Source organism: Solea senegalensis, linkage group LG21, assembly GCF_019176455.1.
Source record: "Solea senegalensis isolate Sse05_10M linkage group LG21, IFAPA_SoseM_1, whole genome shotgun sequence".
Taxonomy (NCBI): Eukaryota; Metazoa; Chordata; class Actinopteri; order Pleuronectiformes; family Soleidae; genus Solea; species Solea senegalensis.
In genome coordinates, this window is record NC_058040.1 from 3682480 (window position 1) to 3698965 (window position 16486).

Sequence of the window (16486 nt, forward strand, 5' to 3'; positions counted from 1 at the left end):
GTTTTCTGAACAAACTGCCCACAGTTTCTGGAAGGCTGAGATTCTGTCAAACTTCAGGAGCTGCAACTACTTTTGTTTTTTTTTTAAATATCATTAGCAATTATTTTCTCAACTAATCATTTGGTTGTATTAATTGTTGGAAGAAATAAACAAAAAATGCCTGTCCAGATACTCCTGCGTCTGAATCACAGATCACCACCAATTTTGCGTATTTAACAATTAGCGTAAAATATCTAATTGCGATTTTTCCGACATGTGTCGACATTGTGATTTGATTTAGGAAATAACCTTTTATGTCACGCTTCAGTCCGATATCGACTGCGTTATAGATTTTTACAAAAGATGGAGCATTGCCTCATAAAATGCCATCAAAATAATAACTTGTACACTCTAATGCAAGGACGACATGTATTGCACTTCTTGAATTAAAAAAAGAACATGGAACAATCAACTAAATGATGATTACATTGCAGTCTTTGCAATTATTTTTGATTAGAAAAGGAAAATTAATTGTTCAGCTCTACAAGAAAATACACATTCTGTCTGTTTATACTTCATATACATAATATAATATAACATAATATATAATTATATTTGTTATAATATATAGTACAGTATTATATTGTTTACTTCTTGAAGCTCGAGCAGAAATCAGGGGTGGAGTGGCTCAGTGGTTAAGACCCTACCTTGTGTACCAAAGACATCATGGTCGCAAGTTCGATTCCACCCCTGGCTAATTGTACTTGATTCTATTGTAAGTCGCTTTGGATAAAAGCGTCTGCTAAATGACATGTAATGTAATGTAATGTAAATCCCTCCTCCTGCTACTTTTCAAGATTCCCACACGTGTCATAGAAACACAGTAGAAACCTGCACTTGCATAGAAACAGAACAGCTGCATTAAAACACAAATATTTCCCAAAATAGGAGACAACAGCAATGACTGGCTATTTCCGTGTGGGCATTTATTCCTATTTAAGAGGCAATCTCTGCAGTTTGAGTGGCAGCGGGAGGTTTGGAGGGCAGGGGCTGCTATATACGCCGGTGCTTGGGGGTCCTTCTGCTGATTCATAATTAGACGTGAACCCAGAGCGCTCACTACGGGGAGGTCAGAGGGGTGAGGAGGAAGACGAGGGAGGAGGAGTGGGTGAGCTGGCGCCCGCCTGATGGACACCAAATGAACAAATTATGATGGCCCCCTCTTGGCGTGATGGGGTCAAACACCCTGCGCCCTGCCGCTGACAGTTCAATTTCCCCCCAATGCAGTCCCATTCGCTGACTGCTAATTATGAATGAAAAGTTATCAGCCTTAGCCACCCCATCGCACACACGGACAGTGGTTGGAAGAGGTTTGGGGGCAGAATGGGAACGGGGGGGGGGATTTAAGAGGCATTTGTGAGAGATCCTAATGTCAAAATGTTATTAGAGGGAGAAACTGTATGCAGAAACTGGGGAGAGGAGGAGGAGACAGAAGAGGAGGTGGGTCAAAGACACTGACCAGGGTTAATCTAAATACCTTTGATAACCATGCAGTAATTCTCTAAAAGGGCCAGAGCGCTCAGCTGAGACAGACTTGCTGCCTCTGTGGGCAGATTGCTGAGAAATAGAAATGACACTGGGACCAGCGTGTGTGTGTGTGTGAGCTGATATGTATGCATCCACATGTATGGGGAGGGGTACGTGTGTGTGTGTGTGTGTGAGAGAGAGAGAGAGAATAAAGGTGAGGTTGTTTACCCTTGGTCTATGAATTCCGATGCCCATCATGTATTTATGCATAGAATTGACTCTAAATCAGATGTTGATGTGCAAAAAGTTCCCTGTTCTAATCTGCATTTCTATTCGCTATTACTCCCTGGCCTTCACCTGAGGAGGAGGAGGAGGAGGAGAAGGAGAGTGACTAACAACTAACTTGTGCGGCATAAACGCTGGCCTAAGAGCAGCAGCTGTCAATCATACTGACTGACAGGCGGCAGACCTGACGGGCAGGATCTGATTTTAGCATCGCAGCAGCAGAGCAGGAACAGTTCACAGTCAGTAGTGAAGGCTCATTGTACATGCAGGGACAAAAAAAACAAAAACTAAAAATGTACATTTACAGCTGCAGTGTGTAAGTTTTGGTGATTCTTCTTTTGTTGTCGTTGATGTTTTTATTCTGCCTCTGTTTGACGTTGAACAGAAACGACGACTACATTATGAGTACGCGGTGTCCTTCATCTGAAAACGGGGCTCTGTCAAAACTTTTCACTACATTTTTGCAACCTTTTTTTTTGCCTATAAAGCACAAAAAAATATTGTTGCTTCCTTGTCTTGACATAAAACAAATCACTTCCTGTGTGCAGCACAGGAAAGTCGCTGGGTGACGAGATCTGAACACTGAGAAACGCGTGGAGCCGACTTAATCAGCACCGTGTGAACTCATCTGACGCTGGTTTGAATCAAACTGTCTTTGCTTTTATTTACGGGGCAACAGTTTTGAAGTAGGGCTGCACACTTTATCAACGTGCATAACTCAGAGTATATGTCGCAAAAGATGTACAAATATCGCCAAGAACTGCATTTAACGCAGTTTGGTTTGGCCAAGAACTTAACAGAAAGATACAGACTGTTTTCTGCACACTTTACAACAATCTGCCTTTATACAACAACACTATCGCGACCTGTTTTGCACAGGCCTGAGGAAAATAAATGGTTAGGCAATGGCAATGACAGATACGGTATCTTTATCTTTATATTTATTTAAAACCAAACGTTTTTATTTATGTATTTCAGCTACAGGCAGAAAGGGATGTTATCAAGTCTAGAGAGCAAACTAAATTTGAAACACACTATATGAAAAGTATTGTTTCAAGTGGTGACATAAAACAAATATCATTAAGCCCAGTCTCACATAACAATCATGTTTTAGATGTATGACCTAAAACATTAACTGAATAATGGACAAGTCAAACAACCAAAAGGTTATTGTCAGCCATTTTGACTGATTGATTGATTCTTTCATTGCAAATAGGGGGGAAAAAGGGTTTTGGAGATTGTTCTTTGTGGGTGGAAAGTAATTTTTGGACAAAACCTTAACCCTTTAATCAGTAAAAAAAAACAACTAATAATGACTAATAATTTAATTTAATTAAACTGTATGTCCTAGAGTCGATATGTTTAGGGCTTTAATTTGCCTAAATACTCAAGAAATAAATTCATCATGTAACTTCACCTGAAGTTTTTCCCCCCCCATGCTTTTCTACAGTATTAACATGTACCAGGACTTGAAGGATTAGAAGGATCTTAATTAAGAAAATTAAAAAAAGAGAGTATTGCAAACACATGCACAGACTAATAAGTTAAATTATTATTATTAACCCTTCTTGAATTTGAAGTCCTCCAATGGCAGATATACCAAAGAGCCTCACAGTGGAACACAAAATAGATACAGCAACAGCAGAAAGAATGGTGTGGACATTTACCCTCCCGAGGGAAGACAAGATATAAGATACACTGAACGCGTGGAGCCGCTCACACGCTGCGGAGAGAAAGGAGCCGTCACACCGGGAAAGGTCAACCATCAGATATACACAACACAGAGTCACGGGGGACGCAGCGTCGGACAGAGAGATGGAGGGTGACAGAGGGAGAGAGAGAGAGAGAGAGAACTTATAGATGACACACAGAAATAGAGTTCAAGGGTGTGGAAGAGCAAAAGACTGCATGGGTGAGAAAAGACAGACTATAAGAGATAAAGGAAACAGGCAGAGCAGTTGTACTGTCCTGACTGGCTATAAATATAAGAAGGCAGAAAAGGTCAATAGTTGGCGTCTGGAGCAGAAATGTTCCACAAGGGAGAGAGGCTCATTTCACCATCTCATATGCTGCTCTGCTGTTCTGTCAGTGCCACACAGAAAGGAACAATTGACTCTCTCTCACTCACACACACACACACACACACACACACAGATGGAAGAAATGTCATCCTGTGTGTCTCTAACACACACACGAGTGTACTAACCTGTATGGTGGGGGAGACGTTGGAGAGAGACAGGCCTTCGAGGTCTGACAGCAGGCTCGAGGACAGGACTGCAGACTTTGGGGTGTTGCTCTGAGGTGCTGGAGAAACTGAAAGTCAAAGACAACAACTCAACACTCGAGAAAGACACTGAAAGCTTTTGAACAGTACGACGGAGTCCAGTAAGATACAGTGTTGTTTGAGCACCAAAGAGAATAACGTTCAAATCCAGCATCAGTAGCTTTAAATTCCCACACATTTCCCACACAACAGCATGCATATCTGCACAGCACAGATCTTTTTTAAGGTTCAGCGTGTAACATTTAGAAGAATTCATTAGCAGAAATTGAATATACAACCCCTAATTATGTTAGTATGGTTGCATACTTGCATTAAAATAGAAAATTCTTGGTTTTCATAGCCGGAGATGGTACTTTGTGGGTACTTTAGGAAAGCCAGCATCTTGACCTGCCATGTTTCTATAAATGTGCAAATGGCCACAACATACGTATGTCGTTTTGAATCAGAACCTTGTGAAACAAGGAGGAATGACATTACTTTACATTGACTAGTTGCAGTAGCAGTGGTTTTCACTCAGTTTAAGAAAGCAAATGATGAATAAAAAAGTTTCAGGATCCTATTTGAGCTTATTGTACGTCACTGGAAAATGTTCAAATATTCAATGATTTGTTTGATTATAAAAATGTGTCTATTTGTGATTAAATTATGTTTATAAAGTAATCCCCAGTGACTGTTTTGGCTTAAAAGGCCAATCTTTTATACTCATTCAGTAAAACATGAGCCTTATATTTATGTTGTTATGAGAGTCACTGTATGAAAGAGACTGTATGTTGTTAGCCCAATACTCTAATATTGAAAATATCTGGGCCCATTAGCTGGTAGATGGAGTCTGCTGACCTTCTCTGTCTGCAGGGCAGGAATAAGAACATTTGGTAGAATGGAATCAACCGGACTTATAGATGAAGGGGAGGGTTCGCTGCCAAGTTGGGTGACAATTCCTTGTAGATGCTCCAGAAGTTTCAATAATTCAAACCACTGCTAGAGTTCATTTGGACGAAAGTAAAAAAAAATAAATAAAAACTGAGTGAAACTCACAGTCGTCTAGATCCAACAGTGAGACTTCCTTCTTGGACTTCACTTCCACCTACAAAGCAAAACACAACAAATGTAATGATGAGAAAACAACTGCAGTGGATGTAATGCTACAGGACAATGCTGGAAAAGTACACGTTGTGTTCATCAGTGTATGAAATGTCTCAGTTTTGTTGACACCGTCTCTCAGGATCGCGACACGCTCGTCCAAAAAAACAGGTAACCGCATTTATACGCAACATGTCTGAAATCTCCGACGACCGTCCATGCACGGCGCCGGTACCGCTGCGCGTCGCCTCATGCGACCGAGCCGGGCTTGTCAGGTGTTGACTTGTGGGAATTGCAAAACACGCCTCTGTCTCGCCGCACAACAGGCCCAATAAAAATGCATTTATACATACTAGCACTTTTATTACCCTTCTCCACACCCTCCTAACCAACCAGGGCTCTACTCGCGTCACATAAAGAACCATAAAATTCCACTCTGCATACTCCAGGCTGAGCAGATGGGAGGAGGGGAGAAAAAACAACAACAGCACAGACGAGGGAGAGAGGAACGAGAGAGAAAACAAATAATAAAAGTTAGAGGCCGTATCTTATCAGATATTCTCTGATTGACGCTCGGGGGTGGTAATAGAGACGGAAACCTTGTTAGTAAATGGAGGTCTAAAAGAGCAAGAGATGAAAAGTGAGGGTGAACGAGAGATAGAGAAAGAGAGAGAGATGCATAATTCATGGGCCGGGCCCAAATGACAAACTATGAAATGAGAATTTCATAGTGCAGAAAAGGAAAGGGGGGGTGGGGGGGGGCAGTGAGAAGCAATGTGACGAGCAAAACGGGTGAGAAAAAGGTGGTGAGGGGTGAAACAGAGGCGAATGAAAGACTTAAAGAAGAAAAAGAAAAATCTGACAACATGGAAGCAAAACTGTATCTATGTGCAAATGATGATCTCAAAGATCTGCACATCATGGATGTGAGTGTGAGGGACAGCGACTGCCTGGGACAACGTGCCATTTCCCCATATATTGAACTTTTGATAACGAAACACTTTAATTATATAGTATCAGATAATTAATTAAAGCTGTGATCTGTAACTTGTTTCTCTACAACTTTTTGTGATAGGTATGCAAGCAAATTAAAGATAGAGTGTGTAAAATTTAGCATCACGTATTGGTGAAGTTTTATGTTGCAGCTTAATATCCCTGAACTCTTCTGACCCTAGTCCACCTTAATTTGCACATAATCAGATTTCTGAACACACCAGGAATGCAACTAGCATTTATTTTCATCATCAATTAATCTATCGATTATTTTCTTAATCCATCCATAAAATGTCGATGTTCTCAAATGCCTGGTTTTGTCCAAAATTATTCAGTTATAATTATTTTTTTAATTATTAATTATTTAAAAAACAAACACTCCCTCACCAGATAATAATGTTGGGAGTCTAATTACTAAGACTAGACGCTGTGTATATATCCCAGGTTTTTGACCCAGAAATAATAATAATAGTCAATTTAGAGTGTCCAAAGCTAGACCCAGAGAAGCTAGTACACAAAATAAGAACAATGGTGCAATCCAGACATTTCTGAACTGATGAGAAGACGGAATTTATGCTCTGCCGGGTAGAAAGACACTCAATCGTGCATGACATTGTATCAATTAGCTGTCAAGTTAATCTGTTGCGTGACATAATCAACTGGAAATGGTCAAACGTCAACAAGGTGAAAAAAGGCATATCGCCACCTAGTGTAGCTGAGTCAGACTCAATTAATTCAATAAGTCAGTGCACCGCTAGTGCTTCTATACAGAAGTCCATTCAAATGGAGTAGTTGTAACTGTACTGACTGGTTTGAACCTTTCTATAAATGTGAAGACTTCATCCATGTGACAGCAAATGAAATCAGAATATCACCTTGGGTTTGGACTTCACGTTATTCTTCTTCTTTTGCGCTGCCGGGGAGTCGGAATCAGAGTCGCCTTCAGAGTCTGTTTCAGAGCCGGAGGAGCTTTCGGCCGATGAGCTGCTCGAACTGGCTACAGGTCCGTTCCCGTTTTCATCCGAATCACTGAAATGCACAGGAACAACACACAACTGCCTCAGACATGGGATCAAAAGAAGTAATAACAAACACGAGTACTGCCTTTAGTCTCTTCAGCTTTTAAATAAAATCCATGCAGTATTTTACAAATATTTGAGGAAGCAGACAAAGCAAACTTTTTTTCTTCCTCTTTAATCCTAGCCTGACGTTGTCAGAAGAAAAAAAAAAAGATCAATGGGTTTTTATTTGTGACGTTAATTCAATATTGCATTCACTCTCCCGTCTTCCTCCTCTCTCTTTCACTTGCTCTGTCCCTCTTCAATTTGTCCCAATAATGAGTGTTTACTTCGCCTGCCTTGGATTTTCAGCCGTTAAATTAATGAGGGGAATTGTGACGGTAACTGGCTTTTTAACTTGGGCGATGATGAAAAGCCAGTATTAATTTGGCCTACAGATTTCATTTGCTGCGAACAGGAAAAAGTGATATAAATCACTGTGGGCCTGATTAGGCCCTGCCTGAAATGACTGGGCCATAATGAGGGCATTATGCTGTGTTTGTTGTGGAAGCACTGGGGTGAGCGGCTCTAATTGCTGTGTGTGTATGTGTGTGTGCATGTTTGTGTGTGTTTGAGCACTGGGGTGAGTTGCTCTAATTATACTCTCTAATGGAGAGAACAGGGTCAGTCGGCAGCCTGTCACACAGCGAAATCAGGTACATTCCGCGCGGGTTTGTGTGTCCGTCAGCAAATCAAGTCGAGTGCATGAGAAACTAAATTTGCCACTGTGTAAGAGAGTGCGTGTGAGCATATTCAGTCGTAATGACTTAAATCTCATTCATTGGTAACACCAGGCTGCTAAATGACCAATCAAAAGTCATTATCCATTAGCCATGTAAATGTGGACCACGCGACTGGAGGAAAATTCTCCGTGATCAGCTTGTTAATGGAACTCACAGTAACGATATTCCTGCCACTCTACTGCCCTGAGGATGTGAGAGTGGACAGAGGCTGTGTGTGTGTGTGGGCTACAATAGGTTCACATGATATTAGATGTGGATTAAATCTGTTAGATTCCTATATTTGGCCTGAGAAAGTTAACTGTGGTCACATATATGAATTTTAATCTTTTTTCAAACCTATCATTAGTGTTTTTTAGAAAAACTATTTTTTGCATGTTTCCTAAATTTTTAAGTGGAAATCTGAAATGCCTTCAAGAGAAAATCAGTTCATGCCGCGTGTCGTGTTTGTTACAATTTGCAAAGTAACTGATTATTTCTTGGGTATAGACGAATCCAGCAACCTGTTCATGAGTTACACCATGTAGCAGAGCCACTATTACTGCAGTGGCAGGTCGCAGTGACTCACTGCCCGCTCACAGTGACAGCAGCATGAAGAGTCAGATCAGGCAGTAGCCACACATTACTAATGGAAGGAACAAGAAGAAGAATAATGTGATTCAGTAAAACAACTGTTGTGACAAGTAGACATTGGCAGATATTCAGTATCTGTATCAGTCCATCGGATATTTAGAAAGAGAAAAAAAAAAACTAAATATGCCTCATTGTGAACAGGTGACATTCTCTAGAATTATCATGTGATCATGTGACAAAAACACCAGTGAGGAAAGACTGCAGAGGTCTGCGAAGCTGTTGCAGCATTGCATTTTGAAATGATTAGTTATGACAAGATGGTTTAATACATCAGCAGAACTATATTGACAGTTTAGATCTTTTTAATAAGGGTGGAAAAACAACTGTATCAGACTGATATCGGGTTTGACAGATTCTCAAGTTGGCGAAATCAGAACTGGATATAAACAAGTGGTATTTATTTAGCCATCAGTAGTGAAATGCAGTGTAATGTCGTGATGCGACTGTCACTTACTAGCTTGCTAACCGAAGCTATGGCAAGTTGAAAGGTATTTTACAGCTCAGATAAAACAAATTTAAAGAGCAAACACGTCCTCTGCTCCTCTGCTCACCTGAGGAGCCTTTGTCAAACGTATACACCCGACGGGCTTTGTGTACTTCACTGTCACAAAGTTGAATTGCATCACTGCCGAGGCTCTTACAGACTTTATAAACGGCTAAGGACAAAGACTGTACATTCTTAGGCTCTTGCACTCAGACTGCAGGGAGACAGCGTCTCCTTCCGCACACAACACATTTAACGTGTACATTACTATTGGTGTTTCGTCAGACGAGGATGTGGGTAAGACCACACCTACACGGGTGGAACGAGCATTACAAACACAGCACATCGACAGCCTGTTGATTCAACAAAGTGTCCGACCGTCTCTGCTGAGCGAACAGGAGATGTGAATGTGATAAGGTGAAAACGGCAGCCGGGTCACAGAGGGAGGCGTCCGGCTGCCTGTGAGGATAGTAAAAACTTTATGGATGTTTTATCGGCCCACCGTGGAGAGAGTTAGGGAGGGGGAGAGAGTGTGTGGCAAAATGTTTTAGAATAAAGCAAGGGCACAGTAAAAAAAAAAAGGAGAGATGTTATATGTCATATGTTATGAGAGGTATATAAAATGGCTTCATTAGTCACAGTCAAAATTGCTGGACCATATACACTTGAAAAGATGATTGTGGACGTCTTCAAGATCATTCACGATTTAAAATCAACACTTGACCTATGATGGTACCTCATATTCTCCTATATTTAAATATATATGTATGTACATATATATATATCTATATATATAGATATATACATATACACATGTATATATATACATACATATATACATACATATATATACATACATATATACATACATATATACATACATATATATACACATATACACATATATGTATACATATACACATATACATAGACTAAAGCTTGGAATTTAAGAAAGGTTGACGATTTAAAGAGGTACAATGAAAGACGCTATTTCTGTTGTTGTGTTGGGTAAGTGTTAACCTCTAACTAACCTTTAGTTGAGTACCGCTGTGTAACCTCTGGGGGTTTTTTGTTGATGTTATTATTCTGCCATAAAGCAGTTTTTATCCCTCCGAACTGCTAAATGACTACATTTACAAGCAGTAGAATTCATTTCTGAAACTTTTTTTTGGACGCTTCTTTGTGTCATACGTTGCTGTTGCCTCCATCCGTCTTCACATAAAACTATTAACTTCCTGTGTGCAATGCGAGAATGCTGCCGGGATCTAAACACCACGATACGTGTATACTATACTACAATTGTTTGTATACAGGTTTTAACTGGATCAGGTGAAAATGTGCGTTTAGGGAAGAAAGGAAATGTATTGTTGCAGCAGGTGGGTTGTCATATAGATTCTAAAATGGCTGAAGTGTTGAACAGATGGAGGTTGAACTTATTGATGCAGCAAAACACTGATCACATTTGTTCTCACAAACACCCACCTGTCTAATTAGCTAAGGCGGCGAGAAGGGGGGGAAAAAAAATAGAAAGACGCAGGTAACATCTGGACACACCAAATTTGCAGGGAAGAAAAATGATGCATTCAGAGTCAGACAGGCTGCGGGGATTTTGCCGTACCTGTCGGCAGCAGCTGGCTTGCTCTTCTTCTTCACCACCTTCTTGGTCTTTTTTTTCTTCTTGTTTTGTACCGAGTCACTGGAGCTCCCCTCTGATCCAGTTGAACTCTTTCCAGAATCACTGGAGGTCTTTTCTGATGTTCCACTGCTTTCCTCCTCACTCTCACTGCCAGACTCTGTGCAGACATTCACACACAAGTTGCAATACATGTATTTTCATGAAAGTTAAACTTCATTTTATTCCTTGTGTATTTGCTGTTCCATTAAACTCCACTTGCTGATACCGCAAATAAAAATGTGCAATCATTCAAGGACTGAGGATAATAACTCCAAAACACCAACTTTTGAGGAAGCAGCAGAGCAAACATACACTTTTACAGAGTTAGATAAAGACCTTCACTGCTGCCGCTGCTGCTGCTGCTGCTGCTGTCCTCACTGCCACTGCTATCAGACCCTTCCTCTTCTTTCTCATCTTCTTCATCCGAGTAGAACTTGTCACCAGATTTGGGTTTTTTGGCCTTCCCAAGTGATGGTGCCCATTCTTTCACCTAAGCAGACACAGTGAGAGGAAGTACAGGTTATTAATGCTGCAAACTGAGATTAATCATTAAAGATAAACACACTTCCAGATATAATTAGAATATATTATATAAATTATACTGAAATCAGAGGAATGATCACATAGTTATACATATTATTCAACAACTGTCATGTCAAAGAAAATACGATAAGTCTGGTGGTAAGCGTTCAAATGAGTCAATTAACGTATATTTTGTTACCCGTGATATTATCTATTAACTCTGCATTCTACCTTAAACAAGAAATTAAGTATATTCACAATTTCTTGTGCTCTCCTTTATCGATTTAATATGATCTCCACATCTTTTAAAGCGTATGCTTCTTCAGATTAAAAAACAAACATTGATTTGTATTGAACTTTGGACATTTTGTTTAACTTAAGTTTGAACCAAGCACAGCAAACTTCTCATCTTTGAGCTGAATGGTGATAAGCATTAACGTAACTTTTGTCCAACACCGATCCCATAAAACATAGAATTCACACATCTGACTTTATAAAAGATCATAAAAATATGATTACAGTTGAGAAAACAACCATGTTGGAGGCCAGACACATACTATGCAAGTCTAAATGCAGACACAATAACATAAATATATTTTATTTCACCAAATGTTCGAGGCTACTGAGAGTATGAGGACTGGTAATCACACATAAATGGGACCTTAATTAACAAATTGATGTAAAGCTGTATGGAAAAAGACCCGAACGTAGTGGCTGATCGTGTTGGGTGATGTCATAGTAAAACACTATCTCTGTCCCATTCATTCGTCATTTTGCACGTCGAAGGAGGGCTTATGATGACGGACGAAATAGAGCAATACCACCGTAAATCTTGGGGGCAGTATAGAGTCAGTAGCCCAATCAGGAAAACAATGAATAAGAGTTTATATGGGCATTTAAAATTGGCTGCCAGAGTTTACTGGCTTATCCGTGCAGCCAGAAAACAGAGAGTGACTGCCAAGCACAGAATTAAGTTGTCAAAAGTCGCCGCGGACATGGGGAAATTTTGAAAATGCCGCTTGTCACCAGTGTCCCCCATCTGCAACACCACCGAGTAATATCCTCCATTAAGGGCACAACCTATATTCATTCTACCACAGTTACGTATGCTTGTGTTTGTGTCTATGACAGATCAAGAGCAATAATATAACCTCTTCAATGGTCGCCATGTTTGTTGATGCCTGCACTCAGCACTGCCCTCTGGAGAAAGTACTGTGTAACATCCATACTAATTCTAACTGAAAATTAATATTAGTAGTTAATATTAATTCTTATTTTTTTTATTATTTTAAAATATTTTTTTATATATTTTAATTATGAATTATTATTAATATTAATAGTTAAGTTATAATCTGTAACACAAATCAAGATTAATGAAACCATATTTCCACCCAATGTATTTGTGGAAACAATACAATCAGTTTAACATGATTCATAATGAATTAATAAACGGGAATATCAATGCTATCAATACCACGGCAGACACCAGAATCACATATACATCTACATGCTCTATATTTCCAGCAACATAAACATCTTGTGATAGCACCCGCGTCTACATTGACTGACAATTAACTACTATGCGGGATGCAAATTAGTCAATTATGAATTGGTTCTATGATAAAGCTGGGTAAGATGTCTTACTGGCTCAATGATCTCCACGTTCCTCACAGACTGGTCAGGAGCCACGGCCGGCCAGTCCGGGAGCTCCTGGTATCCACTGGCTTTAGTATTGAGACTGTGGGAGAGGGTGCCCAACTGGTAACGGTCTCGATCTGGAAGAAGGGCAAAGAGGAGTGAAGGAAAGCCAAACATAAACAGGTTGGTAAGATAAAGAGATTTAAAACACTTGGGCCACTCGGGGTCGCTCAGTTTAAACGGTAACAAAAACATATTTGATGATGACTGGAAGCAGGATGGGATGAAGAGTAGTTGTGAGCCATTTGTGAAAAAACCCACACAATAAAATGAAAAAAATAAAAGGACTACACGATGGCAGAGATTGTAAAGCAGATGACGCCATTAAAAGGCAACAATAATAAAACTGCATTACCTTGAATAATTGAATGCAGAAATGTGACATATTGTATCTTTAACATAAGATCTAGGCATCATCTCCATCTGCATTTCAAATCCACTCTCTGTTTTTCTCTACATACTGGTCAACACGGTGGATATTTGGACTTATGCTCTAAAAGCTGAGCTTTGCCAACCAGGCAAAAAAAAAAAGGAGAGAAAAGAAAGACTTTGAGACGTGAATATTAAGAATGACAGCGGTGGTTAATGCTTTCCATAAACATCCAGTAGGTGCAAACCGGCTCTGAATGTTAATGCCGTAAGAAGCCCTTTCTGTCGCTTTAGTCAACGAGGGAGTGCGAGAGAGGAGAGGTAGCTAAATGAAAGGGATTATTTTCCCTCTCAGAGTCAGAAAAAAGGTTAGCATTAGCTCAATAATTTACCCATCTCATTAGCCCAAGGCAAAGAGGTCTGACCTAACTGCCCTTCAGAGAGACAGACACACCAGAATAATAAAACCACTGCCTGAATCATCTTTGCATACTGCTGGTAATGGAGTCACTTGACGTGAAATAAGAGATCCAGTTAATATGTATTCAGTGATTCGCTGAGATGAACTTACTAAACAGACAGAATCTAAATTTTCAAGACATTTAATGGAATTAATGCTTCAGAGTAAAGACCACTGATTGATATCATCAGTATTTATGAACTACCTTTGAAGGCAGATTCAAGAAGCGGAGCAGGTTTGGGGGCAAGAAGGATGCGCCGGGCATATTTGTTGAGGGCGCCGCTCTTCTCGCTGGGGACTATGAGTTGCCTGATGAAGCGCGTTCGGTCTCGGATGTCGTAGTTCTGGTCGTATTTGCCAAGGTTCAGGATGTACTGGGTCAGCAACTTGGTCTGGAGGGAGGAGACGGGAGACATTAGAAGAGACGAGTGGGACAACATGTTCAAACAGCAGATATATAACATGTTACTGACACGTATAAATCCAACCATAGTTGTGAGGCAAGAATATTGACGTGCGTGATGTTTGTGAAGGAATGATTTGACCTTTGGGGAAATGCCACGTCTCTACAGAGAAAGTGAACGCACCAAGAAATATTTCAAGTATGTAATTTCCTACAAATCCAGAGCTCCTAACATTTCTTTTGTTGAGAAAAAAGATATGAAGATGTTAAGAGGTTCGTTATGAAATATGGATGTTGTTTTGGATGTTTATGGTAGTATATATTTTAGAATACTTAGAATATATATCTACTCAGCTAATATGCATAAACCTCCTTTCCAGACAAAGTGTGGATGTTGCAAAGTGGGTCACACCGTGGCACACATTTCAGAGTGGAGCTGAAACAATTAATCTATTTGGATAATCGATTTATCAATTCAAAGCTTTTTTTTCATGATTAAAACAAGATTTCCGATTGTATAAGTTTCTTAAATGTGAGTATTTTCTTCATTTCTTTGCTCTGGATAACAAAAAAATCATTTTGGTTTGTGGACAAAACAAGACATTTGAGAACATCATCATTTCCAGGTTGGACGAACACCGCTCCACATTTATTAAGGTTTGCTGGTATTTTATGGACCAAACGATTAATCTAGAAAATAATCGTTGGTTGCAGCTCTAATTCAGAGGTTAAAAGGACACTCTATAGTGCCCATAGGTGTGAAAGTATGGGTGAATGATTATCGATATGTCTCTATATGTTGGAGTTTCAGGGACCCGGAGATCACCTGAGCTTATATTTTAGAGAATGACGTGCATGCTCACCTAACGGGAGAGGCAGAAAGCCGCATTAGCATTTTACTGTGGATGAGACTGTTTTTCTAGCAATCCTCTCTTCTGCAGATTTAATATAACTAAACCATTTCCTCAATACTTGGCACATAAGATATGAGAGTGGTATAAAAAAAACTGGGTTTCCAAAAAGTTGAACTTCAGTGTAAAATGGAATATAGCTGAAACTTCTTGTATCATCTGAACTTTTCCAAATCGTCCTCTGTCTCTGTTGCATTCTTGGTGGATCATTTCAGCCTGTGGCCCAAAATAGGGAGAAAGAGCACTTGTACTGACATAAATTATTTAGGCAGGCATAAAAACAAAACCTACTGCTGCCGTGAAGGTGGAATAATAACCCAAATCTTTTAGCGCATTGACTTTGTGTCTGTCCACTCTCCTCTGCGACACATTACAGAGAGCAAGAGGTTTAATGATCTGCTCGTTTGAAGAGGTGGCGTTTGGGCTCATAAACCCAGCACAGGGGCTAAAATTGCCCACTCTCACTGAATGGGCCTGCAGACACCAAGCTGCACTATTAGTACGTCAAAGCTTTCTCATTCACAGCTCTACAGTTAAACCAGACGTTTAGCACAAAGCTGATTGTGTGTTCAGCGAGAACAAGACAAAGCAGTGAAACTAAATATTTCAAACATCACATTAAGATATGGGAAGGTGGTTTATCTTTTAATGGTCACCAATACAAAGAACTATAACTATAAATAAAAATGTGTCTAAAAATCTATCCAATGGCAGTGGACAACAGTGTTTGGGTCACTTTCAGAGTGACAGGAAGGGCTGAAAAATGTATTGTTTTCAAATCAAAATCCCAATTTAAATGCAATTTAATTTCTCTATTTTTGAACGTTTGATGTTCTTTTTTCTATGCAAATTGAAAACTGGAAATCATAATGTTTGGAAAGAGTTTGTATCTTTAAATGATTGGAATAGAAAATAGAGTTGTTGGTGTTTTGAAACTTTAAAGGGTTAGGGTTACCTCAACTCAAATTTCAATTTATGTGAGAAAAAGGACAATTAGATATTTTAATCAAATCGAACTAGGTTTATAGAAACAATTATCAATACAGTTATCGTTCTTGGTGAGGTCGGCTCAGCATTATTGCTCTTTCAGGAATCAGCCGTAGATGTATTCAGTTAGTATTTCATCTATTACCTGTTTAGAGTTGGTCAAGTAGAGTTTGGCTGCTAGGTTGACTATCTGCAGCTTGACAATGTCCTCCTCCACAGTGAAACTCTTTGCCATCTTACGAAGAACGTCGGGTGCAATCTTTGGAACCTTCTCGCAGTACTCTCCCATCAGCCACAGGATGCTGGCTCGGGCCATGGGGACCTGCAGTTCAGGTGACGACAGACAAAGACCACAGTTTACACCAGTGAACAAATGCAAGACAGCAAAAATAAGAGAG

The 16486-nt window shown here is 39.8% G+C and overlaps 1 protein-coding gene across 1 annotated transcript in view; it reads right to left on the reverse strand.

Annotated features, from left to right (window-relative positions):
• ap3b1a (adaptor related protein complex 3 subunit beta 1a) overlaps positions 1-16486 on the reverse strand; it is a 55080-nt gene that overhangs the window by 19849 nt on the left and 18745 nt on the right. The window contains exons 15-22 of the mRNA XM_044012896.1: positions 16234-16410; positions 13993-14179; positions 12905-13035; positions 11075-11228; positions 10682-10856; positions 7024-7177; positions 5111-5159; positions 3998-4104 (exon numbers count right to left, since the gene is read on the reverse strand). Coding sequence (XP_043868831.1) covers positions 3998-4104; positions 5111-5159; positions 7024-7177; positions 10682-10856; positions 11075-11228; positions 12905-13035; positions 13993-14179; positions 16234-16410 — 1134 coding nt within the window. The remainder of the gene's footprint in view (positions 1-3997; positions 4105-5110; positions 5160-7023; positions 7178-10681; positions 10857-11074; positions 11229-12904; positions 13036-13992; positions 14180-16233; positions 16411-16486) is intronic.